General features: G+C 40.0%; 1 protein-coding gene across 3 annotated transcripts in view; it reads right to left on the bottom strand.

Annotated features, from left to right (window-relative positions):
• Nucleotides 1-9,669: 9,669 nt before the first annotated feature.
• The window catches only part of LOC119897990 (nuclear factor of activated T-cells, cytoplasmic 1-like), a 60,277-nt gene continuing 44,455 nt past the window's right edge, over nucleotides 9,670-25,491 (bottom strand). For 2 of the 3 annotated variants that reach the window (XM_038712061.1, XM_038712063.1), the window contains exons 10-11: nucleotides 23,052-23,134; nucleotides 9,670-11,507 (exon numbers count right to left, since the gene is read on the bottom strand). In XM_038712061.1, coding sequence (XP_038567989.1) covers nucleotides 23,055-23,134 — 80 coding nt within the window. In that variant the 3' untranslated portion in view covers nucleotides 9,670-11,507; nucleotides 23,052-23,054. The remainder of the gene's footprint in view (nucleotides 11,508-23,051; nucleotides 23,135-25,491) is intronic. The other variant, XM_038712062.1, reaches the window with a different exon arrangement.

Raw genomic sequence — 25,491 nt, 5'->3', positions numbered from 1 at the left:
AATGATTGAATTTTGTGAGAAGGCCAGGAACGATCAAGTCTCGCCTTCCGTTATGCAATCGACCATTCCCCTCTCACAACGCGACGTCTGGTAAAACCTAGAGTAGTAGGAGGGGGTGGGGGTGGCTAAGGGCTTAAAAACCTCAACGTCTAGACCAAATGAGAGAAAAATATTTTTTCTTCTAAATGACTCATGACTATATAAAAGAGAAACTCAGCTATCATATATAAAAAGAGCCAAATGAGATGTGATCCACCACATCAAAAGCAGAGATGTTGAATTGGCCTGCCTTTAATGGTTGTAAATGAGTCTTTTTACACTGTAATGCATGACATCCTATATTTCCCCACAAACGGAAACATATGGATTCTATACAAAGCCTGCCATACTGTTTTATTTATATGATTGTGTCATGTCTGTTTTCTCCCTTGACTCACTCCACCTGCTTGGCCCACTTTGACAATGTCAAGATAAAAACTAATGCAACTCCAAGGCACTGCAACTACCACTTGGTGCAAACTTTTTCACACCCACTGTGTTGGATTACACCACTGAAGCATAAGAGACTACCTTTCCCGTTAAGTCCATTATATTCAAATGGGCCCGGGCATTTTTCTTTTTTCTTCTTTGCAACAAGACGTAAAGTAATCAAAAGTTAAAAGCAAACACTCAAGGAGGCACTTAGCAAAAAAGAAAAGCTTTTATGATAAAACATTCATATACAGTGCAGGAGACAGGTAATCTTTGAGGATGATAGGGTTGTCTTGTGGTCAGTTTTAGTATAGTATGGCTTGGGGAGCCTTGTAGATGAATGCTCCTAATAACATCCCCGCCCACCCATCATCCAGCGGACCATCCAGGCAAAACAACTAATACCTGAGTGTATTTCTTCAGTGGTGTGAAGTATGCCTTAAAGAGCTGTTGGAGGCTGCAGTAAAGTAGGGTTCATTACCTTGACAGACTGATGACAGACTGGCTGAGATGTACACACAGACACACGTGCGCGTGCACACACACACACACACACACGGCATGCATACATACTAAAGTAAAGGCTAAATATGTTGCTATCATTGCTCCTTGTGAGCTCTAAAATGTAAGACCACTATCTTGCAAGTCCTTAGAGTCATTTTGCTGAAGGCATCTAAATCAATATGTGATAAATATGTGGTGGGTGCAGATAAAATGTCTGGATATGAAAAAATGTCGTGGGAAAACGTTTTCCAAGGACAGTTCAGCATTTTGAGAAATGTATGAGAAGTATGATACCCCTTCAGTATGGTAAACATGAAGCTACAGCCAGCATCCATTTAGCTTAGCTTAGCCCAAAGACTAAACAGGGGGAAAGAGCTAGCATTACTCTGTCTAACAACTTTGCCAAACCAAAACATTTGTTTTTTGTAAAGATTAAACAATTAGTGCGATTCAGAGGTGCTGAAGGCGGATTTTGTTACCTTTGGACAAAGCCAGGCTAGCTGTTTCCCCCTATTTCCAGTCTTTGGGCTAAGCTAAGCTAACTGGCTGCTAGCTGTAGCCTCATATTTATCTCACACACGTAAATATGAGCGGTATTGATCTTCCTATTTAAAGAGGTAGTATTATGCTCATTTTCAGGTTAAAGTCCTATTTAGGGGTTGTACCAGAACAGGTTTACATGGTTTAATTTTCAAAAAACGCCATATTTTTGTCATACTGCACAGAAAGGAAGTCCTTTCTTTTCACCCTGTGTTGAAGGCTTTGTTTTAGCTATGGAGTGATACATCTTGTCTCTAAATGATCTTTGTTGGGAGTTGCACATGCACAATTCCTAGTTAAGGACTACTAGCCAATCAGAAGCAGAGAAGGGCGGGTTAGCGAAAGGCTGGTAATAGCCAATCAGAAGCAGAGAAAGGCAGGTCAGCGAAAAGATGGTAAACAGCTTCGATTCAGCTGTAGGCTACATGTTGCCGACCAGGTTGGCAATTTGGACTGGAGCAAGAGTTTCAGAGTGGTGAGTTATTAATCTGTAACAAAAGTATCTTTCATCCATAAAGTTTTAACTGAGCTCTGTCTCTACATCACAGTAACAACTTCATGTCCATTGACTGCTTGGAGGGTAGCTAGTGTTTGGAAGGGAGAGGAGAGGTATGCTGCAGCTCACTGTTTTTCCACCGGTGTTTTTGAGGGCGTGTTGGACTAGTCGCTCAGCGAGCATTATGACACGTATTTTCATTGTGACGTCACAAGAAAGGGAAGTAAAGGCTGGACTACAAACGAGCTGTTTTCAGGCAGTTCAGAGCAGTGTTTTCTGTGGGAGATGGGAACTCCCTTTGGTGTGGACTTTGGGCTTTTTCACTTTGCAGACCTAGTACATGCATAAAAAAGATATATAACTCAATAAAGGAGAGGGAAAAAGCCAAAAACCATAATACCAGCTCTTTAATAAAATAAAGCAAGTAAGCTATCTTTTCAGAATGCCAAACTATTTCTTTGATAATCTGCAAGAAAAAGCATGCCCAAAATCATGGCTTCAGTGATATACTTTTAAAAAAATATATCAATATTTGTAGAACACATGGAATTTGTTGTTAGATGTTTTTGATTACAATTCCCTCTTTCCATTTGTAAAAATCATAACCAACCCAGTAACAAAAGAGAAATAACTATAAAGCAGCGAATTCCTCACTCCTTCATGTCGGGAAGTCAGTCTGCATGGGTTGCATGCGGGGTCAGCTTTGGGTCATACTGGGCATCCATTAGTGGCCTTATTTAGAGTCTTATTCCTTTAAGAGGAGTGATTGGCCAGCAAAGACAAAGAATCATTACCTTTGCCCGCCCCCTCCCTGCCAGCAGTCAATAATGAGGGATCATTAAAATGAATAGATGGACATTCCCCTTTTCTCCGGATCCTTATTGCAAAATCAGTGTCAGGGGAAATGAAGATTGAGCTTGGAGAAGGCGTCTAAAAGCCTCACAGTGATTGTCGTGAACTCATCTCCAGTGCCAGGCTCCTTTATCTACTGTAAGAGTCTGCACCTGCCTGAACTCTTGACTAGCAAGGGCTTTTACTGTAGCCCATTAAGAGCATCCCTAATGTGTGCTACAATGTACTTCAACATAAACATTCTGCATATGTACTGAAACATTTACAGCAAACAATGGAAAAATGATTGCTTAGGATGTCTTGGAGTTTTTTTTTATTATTTAGAAACAGAGCTCTCAGAGTGAACTAGAAAGGGATGTGGAAGACATCAGCTTTGATGTTACGACTAGAGAACTCATGTGTTGTGATTATAAACAGACACTTAAAAGATAATTCTCACTTTTCACATTTCTTAAGCGCAAACATCTGTCCCACCGCTAAATTTGATAAATCCTTGCACAACATTTCACGCACCACAAAAAAAGAAAGTGAATCAAGCTGAATGATTGCAGGTGGAGAATAAAAGACGGCACAAGATTTTCCAGGGCCCATCTGGTTGCCTTTCTGAGCGTCTCTTAAAGTGTCTTTTAAAAAGGTGATTTGTCTGTGGGTCCGCAACGATGTGACCATGTCAGCATATTAGCGGGTCATCTGCTGGTCCTGTCACATGTGAAACAGTCCCATGAAAGGGGTCCATGTACACCTGTGGAGCCCAAAAACCCCACCCTAAAGAGATTGAGAAAACACATGTAAACACATGCTCAAATCTATACACATATGGTCCTCATCTTTTTTCTTTATCATCCTAAAGGTAATTGATAAGACGGACTGTTTATAGACATCTGACATATGTCTCTGAAGAAAAAAATATCACAAAAATGGACTCAAGGGGCCAGGAAAGATCAAATGTAGACCTAGCTTATGGGATGAAACTATCAAAGGTCCCTCAGTATGGTCAAGCAATTATCTCTTAAAGCATCTCTTAAAACCACCCCCATGGTTCTCTCAACATGCCCTTCATAACAGAGGTATATTGAGGATTTACTGACTGCAGATGGCTGATGAAAGACGAGGGCAGGAGCTCCAGCGCTGTGCCTATGCACTCACTTTATAAAAGTCCAAATCAAGAGTTCTGTGGGAATACAATGGGAGAGGAAGCAGGGCCGTAAAGACACTATAAATCGGCACAATGAAACTTCGAAGTCGTGCCATATGCCAGGTGTTGTGTGCACGTGGACCCCTGTGGTGTAAATGGCACAATTGCTTGTATGAGCCGTTGTCTGCGCTGTGGGGATGTTGTGGTCATCGAGTGGCAGAGTCTCTGTCTGTTGGTTAGTCTACCACTCAGTCGTTCAGTGCGTCTGTCAGCAAGTCAGCCTGTCAGTCAGATCATTAGTCAATCAAGTAATTTGATAATTTGGTCAGGCAATCAGTGGAATCCATACACAGCTCCTGTGTGCATGAGACAGCTGTGTGCAAATTACTCATTTGTGACATTCTATACATTTTCAGAAAAATAATCAGTGTTTAAAAATCACTGCAATCATAGAAATAGGAAGTCATACACACACACACATCAAATTTCCAGCAGGAAAAAATCTAACTTTGTTTGAACTTAGGAGAAGAACACATCTTGCACATTACCAAAAAGTTATTTGTACGCCATATCAGCAGCTCATGGAGTCCTCAGAGAGGCCTTAGCTACCTATACATTTGTAATTTCTAATAATTAAAGCAAGCATGATTATTAAAACTTCTTGTCAATATCAGATAACAAGTGCAATAAAACGATTTTCCCAGCGCACTGAAATACAAATGCTGCTGTAGAGCTATGCTGTGCCTATCAGTCTTAAGCAGGGTGCAAATTATACAGTGACAACAGGGGGGGTTAACTTTTTTTCCAGGTCCAAAAGAAACCCAGTACAGCACAGGCGCGGGCTTCAGTGAACTAAAATATTACAATGCTTACAATATCCTTGTTTATTTAACTAATGTCATCAGTCTGTAGATGATGAACTTACACCAGTTCATGGGTTCCCCATACCACACAACAACATTTGTAGTCAGAGGTCACCAAGTATTATAGAGCAAAACTTCCAGCAAGTCAGACATACAACAGCAGACCATCATGAACGCTCAAAACAAACCCACACAATGTTGATACAGAATTAAAGACACCTAAAATACAGTCTGCATGATTATCTCTAATACCTCGTTTAAAGTTTCAACTTACTCTTTTTTAGCAAATATCTCCTTTCCTCTTGCTCATATTGACTGTGAATGATGTAATACTGTTGTTGGGGAATTGGGAATTTTTGGGAATTCCAGAGTTAAAACAAATGCCATGTTTATTGTGAAAGGACACAAAAGACTTCGTATGAAATAATAAACTCTATATTGATGTAAAAACGTATCTCTACAGTAACTAATCCCCAATTTCACTGCTCACACCTAAGCACCAGGGGTAGCTGACAATTAGCCTAAATAACATTAAATTACATAGTTATAATGAAATGATAGGGTGGGCTCACAGCTAGCTAACATCAGATAACTAATTTTAAGTAAATGAAATGCTAATTACCAATGTCTGAAGGTAGGAAAGTTAAGTGTATTAAAGCAGCTAGATAGTTAACTACTGACATTAACCTGCTGCGTCTCCATTAGCATATGATGCACCGGACTGAGCAGCTGCGTTGCGACTGATGCAGACAGACAAGACGTTCTACTAGCGTCAATGTTAGGAAATGGTACGGTCCATTTTAGGGGTGTCTGAAATACTATTTCAAGATTCTTGAATATAAGGCATGAGTATGGGAAATATTTTGTAATATTTACAAATACAGGTAAGAAATCCCCCCCCTAAACTGTTGGTTTTGCCTCTTTTGGCGGGGTCCAAGCCTTAACTAGGGGGGTCAGACCCACCCAATCCTACCCGTAATTCGAACCATGGTCTTGATGAAAACAGTAAATGCAGGCATATGCGATGCATCTTATTTCCAACAACATGGCATAAGTTGTATTCTCTCAAACTCTTATTGTAACACAATCATTCAAGCTCTTAGTTATACGGCACATTGTTGAAAACATGCATCTTCACTTTCTTGCCAAAAATAAGATGAGAAGATTAACACCTCTCATATTTGTCCTTTCAATATCAAACAAAACACCAGTGTTGGGCAAGTTACTCAGAAATTGTAATATATTACCAGTTACTTATTACAATATAAATAATATTATTACTTTACTTATTACTGGGTGATAAAAGTAATTAGTTACGTTACTATATTACTTTCCAGTGTTTCCCGCAGAATGGAGGTGGGGGAATTCTAATGTTGGACAGGTTTGTGCAGTGGTGTTCACGAGAGAGAGGGAGAGAGAGAGAGAGAGAGAGAAAGAGGGAGTGAGCCAGGAGGTGCTGCAGGAATATATGCTCCTCAATACACTTCTTTAATCAAAAATTATTTTAAATATGCCTGGTAAAAATTTGGAAAATTTGTTGATAATTATCCAAATTATAGGCTAATTATGGGAAACACCCCCAAACAAAGCAGTCTCTCTCGACTTTTTAACTAATATCATATCCATAACAGCAGCAAGAAGTGTGGTTTTTACAAAGCATAGGGATAGCCTAGGTCTAACGTTTCTTTACGCCACCGGCTGAAATAAAAAAGTAAAGCAAGTAAATCATGACTTTTAAACAGCAGTTTTACTGCACATGCAGCCTGTTAATAAGAGCAGTATTCAGTAGTTACAAAACGTGATTTTTAAGCATTAACACCACTCTCTCCCGACGAGTCTGAGCATCAGTAGTAGCAGTGACAGTAGCTGCCAGAGTTTCTTTCTGTAAGTTTCACGTCACTGTGCTGCTTCAGCAGATGCTTCAATAAATCAGGTGTAGAATTGTTCACAGTTGAAAGCATTTTGCTGGTCGCACAGAGTTTACAATAGACAAAAATGTTCTTTGCATCTTAGACTGTGACACAATAATGGCAGTAGCTACTTGGAAAGAACGTCTCTGTCCCTTGTTCACCATTCTTCCTTTAGTTTTGGCTATCAGCGGACATGAACAACAAAGTCCGGTCCTGCTGAGCTGTCACACAGTCGTGGATTTACGTCAAGGATGGTGTGTTCAGTGACGAATAACGCAGCGTTACTTGCCTTAGTAGCTAGTAATAATAGCCTATTACCGTTTTAGAAAAGTAATTAGTTACACTACTTAGTTACTGGGAAAAGTGGCGGAATGGATAAGACTATGCCTTTGGTGTGAGAGACCTGGGTTCAATCCCCCACTGTGACCCTGAACAAGACACTTAACCAGAGGCGTGTGACCTCTGACATGTATAGCAATTGTAAGTTGCTTTGGATAAAAGCGTCAGCTAAATGAATAAATGTAATGTTAGCTTATAATATAGAAACAATAATAGAAATTGTTAGCCTGGCTCTGTCCAAAGGTACAGACTAGCCGACTAGCAAGCTCACATCTGACATGTTGTATCTCATTATATCCTGAGAGGAAAGTAGCAGGAAGTTACTGCAACTAACCAATTAAAGTCCAACTGAAGTCATATTTAGTCATCCCTTTTTGTACAAAAAAATAACATTTAAGCTTTTAGGGAAATATAAGAAATGCTCCTTTTTGTCTTAACCAGTTGGAGGGGCGTGTCAGTATTTGTATTTGATTGACAGCAGCTGTGCTAACTGCTGAGTGTTACTAAGAGAACGAGAAAAAAGGTAAACAAACTTGGGTAGCCTACATGTCGGACAGCATTGTTGTTTGTGGTTTTGAAGATTAAGGACCACACCAGAATCTAACCAGACCTAAGTGACGTTTGTAGGTACATTTAGCTGCTGTTTACTATGCTGCAGCTGAGCAGCTTATTAGCTATCTAGCCTGCAAACTGATGTCAGCAGTGCACGTTTCCTCTGTGAATGTTTGTCTGGACACTTGTCAAGTTGTCTCAGTCTGCTCCGATAGAAGGCTGACATTACTGCTTATGTAAGATTTGATTGGCTGTATCGAAATTAGGTTAGGTGTAATACCAAACTAGGGCGTATCATCATAAAAGCAAAAAATATAAAATATACATTTCTCGCTTTTGGTTTCTGGTGTTTTCTCAAAGGTGAACAAAGTGATTTACAGGGGAGATATGCATGCTGTAGTAGACAAAAAAAAAGATATTTCATTTCACTTTAATAACCGCTTGCTCAGTTTTGTATGGCTCAAGAAATTACGGGTTAGTTACCTGGTAAGCGCATTTTGTTACATTGGCACAGAACCAAGCTACCTTTTTCGTACATTTCCAGTCTTTATGCTAAGCTAACCCTCTCCTGGCCATAGCTTTGTATTTATCCGACAAATAAAAGAGTGGTATCAAACTCATCTAACTCTTGGTAGGATAGGAGGACAAATAAGCATACAAGAAATGCAGCTCAGAGTGCTTTACACAAATGTAAAAGGTAAAAATATTGGTCTATATACAGCAAATTTAAAGCAGATAAACCTTTTGCGCTTTCAGTTAAGCAAGCATTAGTTCACTGTTAAGACTCAAATATTGTAAAGAAAATTCTAAATTCTTGGATTCCACAAAGTATTTTAAGAATGTGCATTGCTATGTGCAGGTCTTTAAACATAGATTTAGATAAAAGTCCATTTGTTTTCACATTATGTATATTGTATTTAGTTTAGTTTTCAGTGGAAATTATGGCCTGGAGTCATCTCCCCACTGTGTCAAAGGGTACGGCACTGTCAGAGGAAGACTAAGGTAAGAAGAACAGGGTGCCAGGAAAAAGGGGCGTGATTGCATCTGTAAATAGTGGGGCTATTTTTGGGCTTACCACAGTCGTACAGGGGAGCACCGCCTAGGCCTGCCTTCTGTCACTATGGGGATGGGCGCTTCATAACTTTGCTGGATGGAAAAAGTCTGGAGGACTGGCAGGTGGTACACAGGAGCGTGGCACAGCTCCCATGGCGAGGAGCTGTTTCACTCATAACTAGCCACCACTAACAATACTCACCGGAAAACACACAGGCCTCTGCTTGTACTTGGCATATCAGCAGCTTGTTGCATTTTTATTCTGCTTAGTACAGTTTAGGTTTGTGTGTATTTCAGATTGAAACAAAAGTACACAACACCAAATACCATCTATTGATTGATAGATTAAATGCACTCTTTGCTGGCAAGCACATAGGAAAAATTGTAAGAAGTAAAACCCACACCAAAACACCAGTAAGTACAACTACATTTTGTAGCAATTAGAATTATAATGAAGTAAAACTAAACAAAGGATATCAGTAATTGCATGTAAAAGTCCGTTCAAAAATCAGCATGATACATGATATTGTATATAAAAAAAGTGAGGGAAAGAAATATACTTTTCCCTACTCTTGTCAGTGTCCACTGTCTCCATTTCAGGTTTTATTAGGGATATAGGTCCAGGTTGGAACAGTCTTGAGTTTTACTAAGGTCATGCTATATAACACAAGAAAATCACTCATCCAAGTTAATGTAAAGGCCTTACAACTAAAGCACAGCCATATGGGTCATGCATGTTATAGTCAAATAATACTTTAAGTATAAATTTAGGAAAAAGGGGAGAGAAACCTTTACCAACTGATATATATATATATATATATATATATATATATATATATATATATATATTAGTTTTAGTTTAAAAAGGTAATATGAAAAGGCTCACAGAATCAGTCCTGACACATGAATATAAAAACATAAAAACAAAATAATTGAGAACTTTTGTTATGTATGGTCACCATTATGCCATTTATTAATTCATTGTTGAGAACACATTAAATGCACTTTGAACACATTTCATTTTTCATAAATATTTCATATTAAAGAGAAATATGTTTCACCTTGTGCCTACACAGAAAAGCATTATAGAGTTGCAATGACCTTATAGCCAAGAAAGAGAGAGTAAGGCACAAAATAGAAACCTTATTCATAGTCATGCTATTATATTTCCAAAAATGTATTAGGAAGCTATATTGTAAGCTACTGTCAGCTAAATGAACCCCAACGTTAGTACGATGTGCATGCTCCAAAAGATAGATCATGTGGAAAGATGGCTGCTGTGTGGAAGAAGAGTCAATGTTGGTACGTTTATGACGCGACAGTGGAAATCAATCTACATTATTTGGTCTGGAAGAAAGAAAACCTGCTCTGTTTCTACAGTAAAGTGCATAATGTTTTTTTTTTTGTACGGGGAGCTGCTCTACGCTAAAGTCTCCGACAGAAAAAGGAAACTTGGACAATAATTTCACCAAAGATAAAATCCTTTGGTTTACTCAGATCAATTATTGCCAGCAGTAAGTAACAGTCCTGCCAACTCCTCAGTGGAATCACCCAAATGACGAGTAAAGCTGAGCCTGTGGCATACTTAGATTATCCCTGTGCCTATTTACATGCAAACCTGCAGTGCAAGAAGTAACAAACAAATATATATTGTCCAGGAGTATTCTTTTTCAGATACAGCAGGTAAGCATACCTTTGTTCAACTGCCTTATAGCTGGGGGAGAAGAAAACTCTGATACCTGCCTTTATAATCCCCCGCAACCAGGAATGGATGTTATAGGATATGTACTATATATTTCTCTGATTGTCTGTGCATCATTACGTCATGGTTTGGGTGGGAGGACTGGAAGACCGGGACAGGATGATAAAAAAAAATAGGCACTAAGGTGAAAAGGATAATGTAGGATATTAGAAATGGTACAAATCATATCAGGGGAAGACAAATGGGGAAAAAAGGGAAAGCTAAATAGCAAACTGCATGATATAAGGATAAGGCATACAGAAGTACATTTTCAAATACATGTTTATACAAAAGAATATCATACAATAGCATTCAGTATAAATGAACAATTAGATAATAATGAGGAAGCAAGAAAAAATACAATTCTAATCTATTCACATACTCCCTACATTTTTCCAGCCTTTTATTCTGTTTCCCTGTAAACAAATCATTGAAATGATACAAAAATGTCATATAAAAACTTCCACTTTGGGTTAGAATAAACCATTTGCATTTGTGTGACTTCTGCTGTTGTTTACTGTCAATATCACTGCTGTAAGGCACCAATTCGGTTTTTGCGGACTGACGGCACAAACAAATGAACCAACGTGAGGAAGCATGACACTTACAGTCCCATTAGCTTGTCCATGCATTAACATACAGATCACACTCGAAATTAAGATTATAATTTAGTCTCATTGAGCTGTTTGGTCCACTAAAGAACATCTGCTGTGAATTAAGGCAAGTGTAGTCGTCTTTGCCCCTGATATCACTTCCCTTTTTGTAAATATAACATTCATCTGTTTATTCAAATGGAGCTTGCCAGTGATTGTCAATATAAGTCTGCAGCGAGTCTTTGAGAGAGGAGGAGCTGATGGTAACGATAGTTAAGCGGGAGATCCTGGTCAAAACTTTATTCTTCATCATCTGGATCTCTCTCTTTGTTTTTGTCCTCTTTTTGTTGATGACATTGCTTTCAGCGTGTGTGTGTGCTGCTGCAGAAGATTTCGGGACGTCTATGCGTGAGTGTTCACTGAAATGCTGGAGAGGTCGTTCCTGATGATCTCATTAACTGTGGAAAGAAATAAGAGGTTGCAAATTGTTACTAGTCACGCTGAATAGCAATTCACATCATTCTAACACTTATATTTAAAGTAGAGAGGTGGCCTAGAAGTTACAGAGGTGAGGTTTGTGATAGGATGGTTGTCTTGGCCAAGGCTGGATTTCCAACCAGGCAAAGTGAGGAACTGCCCCAGGGAGTTTGAAAGAAGTGAGCATTGGCCAGACAGAGACGGTCTAATGCTGCACTCCATCTACCTCAGAATTTGGAGCTGGGAATGACGTCACACCCTACATGACCGGGTACAACAACAGATTTAAGTCGGAAAACCAAGATGGTTTAGTGGAAGACGCTATCTTGTATTATGGGAAGTGTTAGGTACTAGAGACTAAACATCAGGAAATATTGGTCTCTATGGCTTTAATTGATCATTTGATCATTCTCTTTTTAATGGTTTATCTATTCATAGAAGTAAAACACCAAATAAAAGTGGGAGTGGGAGGTACGGGGGCATTAATAGGAGCCCAGCAGTTCATTCTTGACCCAGGCCCCCATAGCAGTAAAATCCGTGCCATGATCCCTGACAATGCAGGTGAAACAAAAGCAATTAGTACAAATGTGTGTATCTAAGGCCTCTGTTTGACCACAGGATAAATATGAGTCATGTTTAGTTTATAAGTTTAAAATGTTTCTTCCATCCAGTTACATCACATGTGCCATTTGCTTTTCCTTAAAGAAAACACTTGAAACTTTGACTGAAGACGATGTAACCCTTTAGTGCTTTTATCTTGTGATAAATAATGTTACATGGGGCAATACTGCACTGAATATTTGGCATAGATGTGGACAAGTTGAAAAATACTGGATATCAGTAGCTGCAATCCAAACATATCATTGTTGTTACCAGCCTTTAAAACTCATATCAGCCCCATACACATCTCTGTTTTTAAGCAGTCTTGTCTTTCCTGTACTACTTCCTGTGCCCGCGCCTTTCCCACAGTCGGACAGACACAGATCTGTCCCCTGCCTTTATCTGCTTTATGTTCTTTGGCAAAACAGAGGGAAGTGACCATGAAGATGGCGAGGACCTTGAGCCCTGTGGCTTAACGCAAACAAGAAGCTCTGGAGTCATAGAGCTTGCCGTGATAAAGCGGGCTGATGCAGACAGAGAGAGAGCGAGAGAGTCTGGTGAAATCACCATCCGCAGTTAGGAGGCGAGACAGGAAGTCCACCCACTCTGAGGCCCAAAGTAGGCCTGCAGTCTGTTATCACTTGATACTGTTTGGTGAATGGTGAAGCATCTGCACTGATCAAGACAAAAACATCACTAAATAAAAACACGATGTAGTCCTTTTAATACCCAAACATTTCAATGCTGTGAATTGTTATTGGTACAATGGAATATTGAATGGCTACGGTGCTGATGTCAGCTGTACTAATCTTTGGTAAATGAAGAGCAGAAACTCTGCAGCAATATCAACACATAATTCCAAGGATGGAAACAAAAATAAATAAATAATGTGCCACACACCAATAGTGTCATGCCTAGCTTTCTAAAATGCAGCCAAACACCCACCTATTTACCACACACACACACACACACACAGGTTGGTTAGGACTCACCTCTCTAAACAGGAGGAACTCCCATTGGAAAAACCCCACCTGTGCCAACAATGCTGGCTGTTTTCAATGCTGTTCCACTCCAGCCTAAACAGGCATTTACACGCTGAGGTTATTTTTAGCTTTGCCATCGCAAGACATAAAGGAAGTGCAGGCACATGTAACAATTAAATGATCAAATTTTAATGTCTCCGCTCTTCTCTGTTAGCCAAGGTGAGAAAACAGCTCCAGGTTAATCTGAAGAGGGAAAGGGAAAACCCAACAGCTTGGCAGCAAAAAGCCACAAATTTACCCTTTATTTTTCTCACAGAGAAAGCAGTTGCCTCCTTTCTTTTTTTCAGTCACTGTAAAAAATAGTGACGTCTCCTCCGCCCACATATTAACTGCAGTTTTATTTTGCTGTGCTTTATCAACTAATATTTTCCATTGGCTTGAACGATGATGTTCCATTCTGAAGAAACAAGTGATAAAGAGAGAGGAAAGGTAAAACACTAGCCCCTGTACAATGTGACAATCTCAGAAACAGGATGTGGCCAACTGTTACACCACAAGACAACACCAAGCTGCTATTTATAGCTGTTTAATGGGTTAGCTCTTGTCACTAGTTGCAACAACTTCTGGGAACTTCAGAAATTTTAAAAGAACAGTTGATGAAATCTGAATGACTGAGAGATAAACAGATGCACAGGTAATGACGGTGAATGTGCACATGCTATATTTTAAACTCCACAAATTGGTTTTGACAACAGTTCTTCAGATGCATTTAGTTTGATTTACTTTCTTCATTCAATTTTGTTTAGTTCAAATGTTTTGATTCATTTTTGACAAAAAACTAAACAAAACAAAAAACTGACAAATTAACCTAGGTCCAGGCCTCCTTACAGAAACTGAAGTCTTTTCTCAGTTTAGAATGACATTTAGAATTTTTTGGTATTACATAAACATGTTTTCTAACTGAATTTAGGGGAGAATACTATCTTAGGATATGAATTTAGCTATTACAGGAATGTGCTAATTTCTTTAGTAAGGAATCCTAAGTTCCTAAATTGTCCTAAATTAATAATAATTGCCAACACTGGCAGCACCACTGTTGTTAGGTCTGTATGGTAATTACAATGAAGATGGGGAAGAACATGAACACCTTTATTTTATGATTCAAAGGTTATGATTGAAAGTTGGATTTTCTTTCCTGTAATGAGTCCCCAGGTGTTATTGTTCAGTCAATGCATTATTTTCTGTTTTTCCTTTTAAGTCAAATTCTCCCACATGACATCTCTTTATTTTTTGAGTCGGTACCACCTTCCATGAAGTGACTAGATAACCACAAATATGCAGAATCAGGGAAAGCAGCCACACATGCTGAGGAACATTTAGTTCAGAGTGGAATTTGGCTCCAAAAAATTCAGCCTCTTACATAATATGGACAGGCGAGGTTATAGTACACGATCTCCACTGTAAACTAAGCCTTGTAAAACTAGTTATTATTCACTTTAATGATCTCTATGTACTATTGTAAAAATAATGCTACGTTATGTTACGCAATAATGATGCAAACCAATATGTTTTATTATCAGATATGTACATAAATGAACTCTTCCTGGCCTGGCGTCCCTCTCAACAGCATTGGAAACTTATTTTCTTTTTTTCAGTTGGCCAAGTTAATAATGGAAAGCTGTAACTGGGAGGATCCCACTCATGAATAAACAAAAACAGCGGAAAACTGCACTCCAAATATTCCCCTGCTGAAAAAACAAAATAAAAATGTGCCCTGCTAGTCATAGTTAAACAGAGTGACATCCTTTATTAGCTGTAGTGCCAGTGCAATCGGTAAACCGCAGTCCGGACCTGTCAGGACTTATACTTAGGGCTGGGCGGCTGGGAGATCTATTTCAGGCAGGTGTGAGAGTGACACAGAAATATGACTACTTAACTGCTCCATGCCAACTATGTTGAACAGTTCAATGGACAATTCAGCTTCTTTGTGAAGGCCTACCAGTGTTATTTGGCAGTGGCTTGAAGTTGAACTCCTGTATCCATAGGGTATGACGGCTGCCTGAATGAATGTTGACCTCGCTAAAATAATCTGCAATGGAAAAGGATTTGCTTCTACCTGTTAAAAGAGGTGGTGGAGTACTTCAAGTGCGCATGCTGCTTGTGTAGGGAATGCATAAACAATACAGTACAGGTCAACTTTTCTAAACGGCAAAATTTCAGTTATAAGTAAGTAAGTAACACGCACAGGTGGGAAACAATTTCCTTTTGTGTGACAGGTTGCCTGAGACCAACCATAGCATTTGGCCCAGCAGGCTTTCAGACCAAAAATAGCACAGCTTAAAAAAAAACAAAACACGAGGGGCTGCGTAGGTGTGGACATGTTGCTATAGGTAGTGCTGAGGAGATACAGTCTAAACTAGGAAGTCCAGTTTGAGTAACAGTACCTTGATTTTGAAGGCTTAACAAATGCCAAAACCCTGCACAGCAGTTTACAATACTATGAGCCAGGATTTTACAACTGTGGAAAGTTACCATGGTGACAGTCATTTCAGCCTCTGTCTTGATGATTAGATGGTAAACATTAAAGTTGTAACAGTAGTTCAGCAATAGTTACCCAAGATTGCCCAGACAGTGGTCTCACTGAAATGAATAATGTGGATTTGTTGATACAGTCGGTCTGAACAAGTAAATCTGAGAACGTTTCTGCATTTTAACACCCCATCATGCAAAAATACATTGATTTAGAGGCTTTAAAACCTAAAAATCATTAAACATGCAATAACTTTTTTCAGCAACTTGGGGTAGCAGAAACAAGCAAGCTGAACGAAACACTAGGAGTGTTTGACTTCATGCAACGCATTGCAGCACTGACTTAACGTAATGCATGCTGGTTAGACATTTTGTCTGACTTTTGCCAGCGCTGTAAAAACATCTGACTATGAAGTTGGCTAAAGTTAGCTGCAGTCATCTAGGCACCTGCTGACATAGTATCAATATAACTTGTTAGCAAACAGTTGCATATTAACACATTAATTAAGGAAAATATGAAGCAACATTATCATTCATGACCACCTGGCAAATGTAAGTCCAATATTAACTCTCCTTTTTGCTTTGATTTTGGTCTCCACCAATTTACATTACATTTATACATTTAGCTAATGTTTTTATCCAAAGCGACTTACAATTGCTATACATGTCAGAGGTCGCACCCCACTGGAGCAATGATGGGTTAAGTGTCTCGCTCAGGGACACAGTGGTGGATGGGTCACAGTAGGAATCGAACCCGGGTCTCTCACACCAAAGGCATTGCGCCATCACCGTCCATTCCCACCTTTTTATGAATCACTGCAAAATTGGAAATGTGGGCAGCGATTCTACAAATAATCTCTGTTGTGATAAGAAAAAGTTACTTTGCATTAATAAAGAAACAACACATGCAATGTGGAAATGACTATGTATTTTTGACTGACATTAGAATGAAGAGGTAACGGCGCTGCAATCTGCCCTCCTTTTTATTTAGTAATCCAAGCAGGGGCTTTATGGTGTCATTTGGCTAGTCTGAGATTTCAGTGGGAACCTGAACTGCACTAGGGATTTAGTTAGCATTGTTAGAGGAGAGAGCGCTGGGTATGGGGGTTCAATAACAACCAAGCTTCCTCAGAGGAACAGAGGATGTCCTATGGTCTGGTGAGACACTGAGCCTCGAGGCCTGAGAGCCTCTTAGAGGTTCCTGCTGTTGTAACACAATCTCTCTTAGTCAAATCAGGCCAGACTGGCAATGACCTGGCGAAGACTGACAACACCTTCCAGGCTCACCTCAGCCGACTATACAAAACACGACCTCTGACCTCAAGGTTGTAACGGACGCTTCCTGCCAGGGACTTCTGTTCTCACTGATGCCATAGGAGCATAGAACACCTTCGTGAACTTCTCTCACTTTCACTACATGAATAAACTGCAGCTGTGTTGGGGTCAAAGACCTTCACACTGTTGCAAAGGGAGATATTTCCTATGCTTACTTATACCTCGTGTAGTAGCACATCAGGATTGTGAGAAAGAGGAGGTTGCTTAGCTTCCTTCTATTGTGGCACTCCGACTCTCAGCAGCATTTGAGGAAGTAAGTCGGAGTCATAGAAGCTGTTTCACATAAACACAGACAAACACTGGCATCAAATCTACGCAGGAGCTCACAGAGAGCAAAAGGAGACTGGCTGCAAGACTGACTTAAGGTTAAACCTCATCTGAACTGCTTTCATGTGAAATTGATTTGGTGGGGAAGCCAAACTAAAGCTCAAACTTACTGGAGAGAGACAATTGAATTTCCTGGTCCATATTACTTTTGTTTCCCCACTATATCAAATCTTCTCTCGGCCTCAGCAGAAACACTTAATGGACAATTTGCTGCCTCCCACACACGGCTCAAACGGCTGGACGGAGAAGCTCGGACAATGTCACATATTTTGTGCAGATAACCAGCAGCGTCGGGGAGGGGTCAAGGGTGAAAACACACACATACATGACACACGGAGAGAATAAAGACGAAGAGGCTGAAAGATAATGAGCGAAACGGAGGGAGACACAATCATTATTCCCACAGATAAACACAAATGGAAAGAGACAAAGTCTTCCACTAATGCTTCATCATGATAAAGTGCTTCATAAATTCTTCTGAGCCTTTGCAGGTAGAAAGCTTCTAATCCATCGCAGTGATCCCTTTGGGCCTAATGATGTGATGATATGTACAGACAGCATATTTCATCCCCACAGCTAGGCTGATGTGTGAAGCCCTGGGCTTTCCCATGTGGAACCACTCAGTCTCCACAACTGACAGAGGAGATAGAGAGAAGACAAAAAAAGGGTGAAAGAAATGGGGTGAGGGTTTGCTTTAAAACAAAGATGAGTTTACTCTGAGAGCTGAGGTTTTACAACTGCCCTGCAGCAGCTGTGTGGTACTGTGAAAACACTGCTGTGCTATGGGCCGCAGCCGATCATCCCTACATATATATATAATGTATATTTAAATGTACAGTTAATATTATCATAAAAAGATGCTAGAAATGAACATCAGTCAAAACTATGAAGAAAAGATGAAAACAGTTATCTATCAGAAAGTATTAGATGTAAAAATGTCATTAAATAGGTTTTCATAGCATTTCTATTTTTTGTTATGCTATCATTTTTATGTAAAACACAATTTGATTTTTTTAATTTGATATTTGCTTAATTAAGTAAATATTTCACTTAACTGCCCCCCCCCCCCCCGCACCCACACACACACCCACCCACCCACACACCCACACACACACCCACCCACACACCCACACACACACTTGAAATTGACACCAAAGAAAAGAGAATGAGAGAAATAGTCGATGAGGGCGAAAATGACAAAAAAAGAAGAAAGGGCCAAAAGAGGAGAGACAGAGAGACAATGAGATTGCTTACAGCAAAAAAACATTAAATACTATGTTATTGTGTGTTTGTAAACCAGAGGCAATACTTTAAACTTGATTCACCAGCACATAGGGGGCCAGAGCAGAGATGTCAAAAGAGGATTGATATGCTACCTCTTTTTGAGAGCTGAAGAGAAAAGAAGAAATAAAGTACAGAGTGTAAACAGTAAGTGCTCTGATGTCACTGAAGAGATTTCCAATCAATATGTCTGCTGCTGTTTTTAGACAAGGGCTCCTGGCTTGGTTGGATAAGAGGAGCTGCTGAACGATGACATGCTCTCTGTGTCTCATGTGGAGAGACAAAGTGGAGCTGGGCTCTAATCTCCACCTGTGAGTCTCTGATGTGCCTCATTGTTCAGGACAGGCTCTCTGTAGTCAGCTGAATCTGACATGTTGCCAAATCAAATGACCTGACCCAGGAGAATTTAGGTGTCTGCCTAGTCCAGATTAGAATCACTTGAAAATAGCCAAATTAACAAGAAATGCTCTGATCCAGGCTTGAGAACAATAAAACAGCAGTATCCCAAATTAGAAATCTAAAGACAACAACTTTTACTGAAAGCCACACCACTGATATGCTTATTTTGGCTGCAGCGGTGCATAACCTTTGTCTTTGATCTTTCATGGTGTGCTGAGCCTCTCCCTATCTCACCTCACTCTGTCTCTCTTTGTGAGCCTGCCACTTCCCTCTCCTCCTCCTCCTCTCATTTCCTCCCAGGCCCAGGAGGCCGCGGGTGTGCTCACTCGCGGTCGGTCTCCTGAGAGGATGAGGGGGAGGTGTTTACTTGGTTGGAGCTGCTCTCCTGTGCCCTCATCACTCACTTCTCTGAAATAGTTACGCAGTTGGTTCACACTGCGCTGCAAACAATAACAAAATCAAAAAAAATAAATGTATATGTCACAGATAGAAATAGAATATGAATTATTATCATCATTAAAAATGCCAGTCTGTTTTTGAGGGCATTCACATTGTTCCACAATGCAATGCATGATGAAAATAAATGAGCATCTCATAGACTCTGACAGCAGTAAAAAAAAAAAAAGAGAAAAAAGAAGAAGAAAGTTTCATATCTAATTTTAAAACCAGATTTAATGTAAAGTGATGGATGTACACATGGATACTATTATCTATCAAACAGTAGCTGCCAAATGTCGTGGCTTGTGAACCTCTAAAATGAAGTAATCTTTAATAATATGTCAAACAGGTTGCCTCAGTGTGGACATGATTGGTGAGGGGTTCAGCCATATTGTTTTTCCTTTCCAAATTGTTTAATTTGAATGATTTTTATGGGCCCAAAGAATTGAAAGGACTCAGAATTTTACAACAAAAACATTTTGAGAAAGGCCAGAAACAATAAACATTAATTTTGTTTGAGAGACTTTCTTATTCTTTTAAAAGTCTTGTCAACCCCATGTTGGGAACCACTGATCTAGTATACTATAACTGCACTTGCACATTAACATACAGTATTTACATTTTCAACAGAAACAGGAAAGGATGCCACATTGCCGCCCACACTGTTTGATTGAAAGGCGATGTCAACAAGTGCGGCGCAGATGCTGAAATGCTAAGCAACAAAATGGCCCTTTCAGTAATTTTGATTACACAGCTCACTTTGATTGTGTTGAGGTGTAAAGTATTTATTTAGCTCCAGTGGAAGAATACCACAACAGAGCTCAACAATCAAAGTGTTTATCAAAATCAAACCTAAAAGTAAGAAGCTAAAGCACTTCTAACATAAAGTGTATATGGATGACTCAAGGCTGTGAGAAATCAAAATTTCAGTTTCACACAACTAGTGAAGCATAACCGCATAAAGCAAACACCAGGGCCTGAACTGAGTGAAATACACACATTTTTGTGAGTGAGATATGAAAGGAGACAGATTAAAACTCTTTGTATGGCTCATTACCAATGGGTTTATGGTAAAATAACTCAGCCATCTGATAAACTAGCTGTGATTGATTCAGAATGAGAAACTTATGCTCCTGCAGAGGCTGATGCTAGACAGCTCGAGATTTCAATGGTTTTGAAAATGGCACACTCTGAAAAAATATGAGCATATTGAAACAATCATACTTCAGTTGGTTGCAGCCGTCTGAGTTAAAATTTGGCGGTGCACCTGCATTTAATTAGATTTATGACTGCATTTGTAATGTGCTTCTTTAAATCACCTGTTGCCTGTCATTTGTTATGTGGGATTTCAGTATTGTTTTCTTTTATTTATACATAGAGATACTGTGTTCTCTCTGTCCAGAAAGGCGTACCTCAGTGCAAGCTTTATTGTTCACTATCCATCACAGATAGATGGCTCACAGAGGCTCCTTCCTGTTTTTTTAACGTGCATGTCTGCTTGTGAGAGCGTATCTGCACATCCTGGCCTTTGTGTAAGCGGTCTGTTTTAGCCTTCCACGAAAAGCATCAGCTCTACTGTCGTCTGCTAGCAAGAGTCTCGTTCTTTAAGGATGATGAAACTGGTCAGTTGTTCTCTTAGTTGGTCAGCTGTTTTTAACTAAATTTGTCCAGTTTAGTGTGAGGAGTAGCCAGGCCTCTAGGCGGCTGTAGCATGGCTTTGAGGCTCTTCCTTTCTTCTTCTTTTCATCTAAGTAGAAGAACTACAGCACACTGGACACTACAGTGTGGTCATCTTGCTCAAACTGGCACGGCTAAGTTGCTTTACAGCTTTGGAAAACCTGCTCTGATGAAAATAACATTTCCACTGATCCAGAGTCTTGGTGAACTGGACAGAGGGTTTTTGCAGACTTTATTCTAAAGTCACAGAAAAGGTACTGAATAGAACACTAAAGGTAACTCAATTTTAGAAAGCTCCTGCTGCGTACAAGGACATGGCAGCTCTCTTTTCAACATCCCCGCTGAGCTCTAGAAATCCGACTCTGTACTGAAGCAGAGTGTGATCTGACTAACACTGCTAACCCGTAGACCTGCCCTACAACTTTAAATCCTCAACGCCTGCTGGGATTCAAAGACACCGAAGAGTAGGTCACCTCAGGGCACATCGTTGACTTCACGTAGACCAGTCTGGAGGCAGACAGAGGCAATCCTGGCAAACTTTGCACTTATCTCCTTTCCAACACCCTCGACCTCGCTTTGATTTTCATAGACATACAAACAGACTCATCCATCTGGAGGCTGTATAGTTTTCAGGAAACCCAGGCTGTGTCAGAGTCAGACATGAAGACGGGGCTATTTCCAGGGATAGTAGGTGAGACGGAGACATTTGCTGTCACCTGTAAATCACAGAACTGCATTTTCACCTGCTTCCGTTCATGCTGCTTCAAATCATACAGATTTAACAGTTGGTGGGGCTTAGGGAGTGAACCTGCCACTTAAATACCTTAACAGAAACAAGAGCCTGCTATTTTACTCTCTGATGCAGTAAATCTAACTGATTCAATTAAAATGTACGTGACATTTTCATTCACGCAGGGTTTGGGAGCCGTGCTTTCCAACTCAAGCTCCCCGCAGATTTGCTACGGCTGATTTACAGCATGAGCGGAAAAAATTGTCCTGTCTTCAAGTACTAGAAGGTCCGATGGATCTGAGTCTAACTAGAAAGTAAGCTGTCACTGTCAGGCCATAAAAAACAACAGTGTCACTTTCTCATAAAGCACTCTTTAAAACTGTTCATACGTTGTGATGGATGCCTTTGCGATTAAAAAAATACCAAACAGAAGGATTTTTCACACCCTAACTAACCACTTACCTTTATCCCCCTATTTTTAGCATTAATAATCTTTAAACTAAAATACATTTAAGATGGTTCATAGCACACTACAATGTAGTTGTAAGCAGATATAAGGTTTTTTATTTACATACTTCAGTTCAACACAACTTCTTCTTTGAAGCATTTGTAACTGGTGTTACATTAACACATTGACAGATTAATGGATTAAGATTACCACTGTGTCTTTATAATGTCTGTATTTATCTCATTGGTAGAATTATTGTTATTTACAATTACTAACTGGCGATCTGTCCAGGGTGTACCCCGCAGGATAAGCGGTTGACGATGGATGGATGGATGGATGGATGGACAATTACTACTACAGTGTGTTATAAACAATTCATTATGTGTTTATATACTGTGCAGAAATGCTAAACAAGTGTGGTGGGTGTGGGGTTTGAAGGGTGGTTAAAATAAAGTGTTGAAGAGATCAGAATACATCAAAAGTTTGAAAGTTGGGATATTTCAGTGCAAAAAACAGCAGTTAGATAAAAGCACCTTGGCCTTTCTTGATCTAAAGGCCTTCATTTTGAGGTTTGTGTAGCGCCACCGTGGCCTTTCATCATTTAATCTCTCAATGCTTCACACTATGAAAAAGGCTTACTGAGCATGAAAGGATTTCCCTATTTGTTAGCATGTTGTTATGAGAGGAAGTGAGCTCAGCCGAGTATCATCAGGAGAGTCGGGGGACCTGTTGAGGTTTATAACTGCCATGGGTCATATGTCAACAGTAGGACACTTACAGTTCAGTGGTTATGATCATTCCCTTCCCTGAAGTAAACCCAGTCACCCACTGCTTGGTAAGTCTCAGCACTCCAAGCGGCCACTGGTGGGAGAGGAAGAGAATGTGATCTGTGTTTATCTTTCTTTGACTTTTAGTGTTTTGGTTTTAACAGTTTTAGCTGTGAAAGGAGCATGTAGTGTGTGCGTGCGTGCGTGTGTGTGTGCGTGCGTGCATGTGTGTGAAGAACAGGGGCAGTGGGGGAAGCTGCCAGGGAAAATCACCAAGATTGCGTGCTACTTTCTTCCACCTCAGATTTTCCCCTCTGTCTCTTAGTCTGTCTGTGTCTCCTTTATTTCTATGGCTGACCTGCTTCCTCTCATGCTCGCTGAATATTCCTGGATATGAGGAGATGATGAGAATCTCCTGACCCCAAAATCTCCCTCCATTTTAGGCCCATAAACTATTTCAACAGATATCACACTAAAAAGAACACAGATTATAATCGTTTTAGACAAATTTAGTATTCTGACAGTTGCATTTTATGTTAACCTGCCTGTGTTCAGTAACTGACATGTGCATTTGGTTTAATTATGACAGATTGTACTGGGACTCTCACTCTTTCAAAGTTTATATCAGCATCTTAATTTCACTTTCTCTGAGACTTTCCTTCTTCATGCCCCCTCCTCCTCGCTCTCTTTATGACCATCTCTCCCACCCCATTCTTTCTGAGGTATCTGCACATGAAGGAGACGGCAAACTCTGCCAAGAGTTGCAAAACCCAACGGCTTTCCCCATCCCTCCCGGCTGGATCAGACTTCTCTGTTGACATCCGTCGCTACAGGATACTATTTCACTGAGCTAACAAATTTCAGATGGGGAGCTGTTATTAAGTGGTCTGGGACGGAGACCTGCTCCTGTTTACTGATGCCGCAGGTATTTACATCCCCTAAATACCAACCAAAAACACTGCAACCGCTAGGGGCAAGCATCTCAGTGTGGTCATTATGTTCAAATGGAGGATCTCATCTTTGAACCACATTTAACTATCTGAAACTGCTTAAGTGTCCTTGAGCAAGACACCCCAAAAGCTCCAGGGATGTTGTCCAGAAGCTAATCCTGACTCTAGACATCCCTGTGGTGAGTCAAAAAGGGAAAAAAAGTGTCTTTCTGCAGATGAATTGTGCTACTTTGGTGTTCAGAATGTGCCTGGATTGTATGAGTTTTCCATGTGCTCATCTTTTTAATGCCAGCAGGAAATATCCTAGATTCAAGGCAAATGTATGGTTTCTGTGACTGTGCAGTGTTTGTGTTGTTCACAGCAATATCAGTTATCTCCACAGAGAGACTGTTTTATGGTAAATGCAGTAGAGGTGTAATGTTTGGGGTCGTTCTTTTAACCACAAAAAAACCAACATAGCAAATGTCATCCAATCATAACCTCTGAAATGACTGAAGACCTTATGCCTTATGAACACCTGACGCAGAAAACAGTGTAAATTGACTTGTTTAACTTTAGAAAATCTAAGTCATAAAAGAAAGCAGATATGGGCTTGATTCATGCTTAAATAAAACCTTCATTAAGGCACAGATAACAACCTCACAGCCTCACTCAGTGATCATCCTGTCAGAGCATTCAACCACACTGACATTTGTCATAATATGATTCAGTAATTGAGGGTGTCTGGCGTGAGGTGGTAGCTCCATGATCACAGATGTAAACAGGGAGATTCCAGCCAAGCCACAGGCCCTGTCTGAGTCCTGACCCGCTGTGATCCGTGTGGCTCGGTGGCTTTTCAACGCGTGTTTCCTAAACCTCAGAATGTGAGCCACATAAACCGAGCTTCTAAACCGCTGTGTCAGGAGAAACTATATGAAATACATGACGTATGATGAACGGGAGCAATATAGCTTTAATGACTACAGTCAAAACTGTCTGGAGAAGGAAGCTTTATTATGCTGTATTTGTATACACTGAAGTCCACTTTGCTACTGATGCAAGGTAACTGACTTACATACAGTGTCCACACAGTGTGTCCACTTTTCATACAGCTTAGAAGAAAATAAGACATAAATCTTTACAGTAGCAAATCTGCGTCACACATTTCTGACATTTGCGCAAAATAAACACTAAACCCATTCAAATCAAAATCAAAGTCTCCCATCTAAATGTGTGCGTGTATCAGATCCCAGACACAAAAGAAACCCAATTTGTTTAGTTAATTTAGCTGCAGTTTTTCAGCAGACACATTCTTTCTCAGTGACTGTGGATATTATGACGGAGTGACTGAAACCAGACCAGATCCTCTGGCTCGTGCGCACACACACACACACACACACACACACACACACACACACACACAAAGCAAGCAAGCTGCAGTAATGAATGGACTGAATTCTTACAGATTCCTCTCTCTGCATTTATCAAAACGAATAATATTCCCAATGGATACACAAAGAGC

This window comes from Micropterus salmoides, unplaced genomic scaffold (assembly GCF_014851395.1).
Source record: "Micropterus salmoides isolate LMB-PRFRI ecotype aquatic unplaced genomic scaffold, ASM1485139v1 Ms_hic_scaffold_11, whole genome shotgun sequence".
NCBI classification, from domain to species: Eukaryota; Metazoa; Chordata; class Actinopteri; order Centrarchiformes; family Centrarchidae; genus Micropterus; species Micropterus salmoides.
This window is presented reverse-complemented; position numbering and strand designations above follow the sequence as displayed.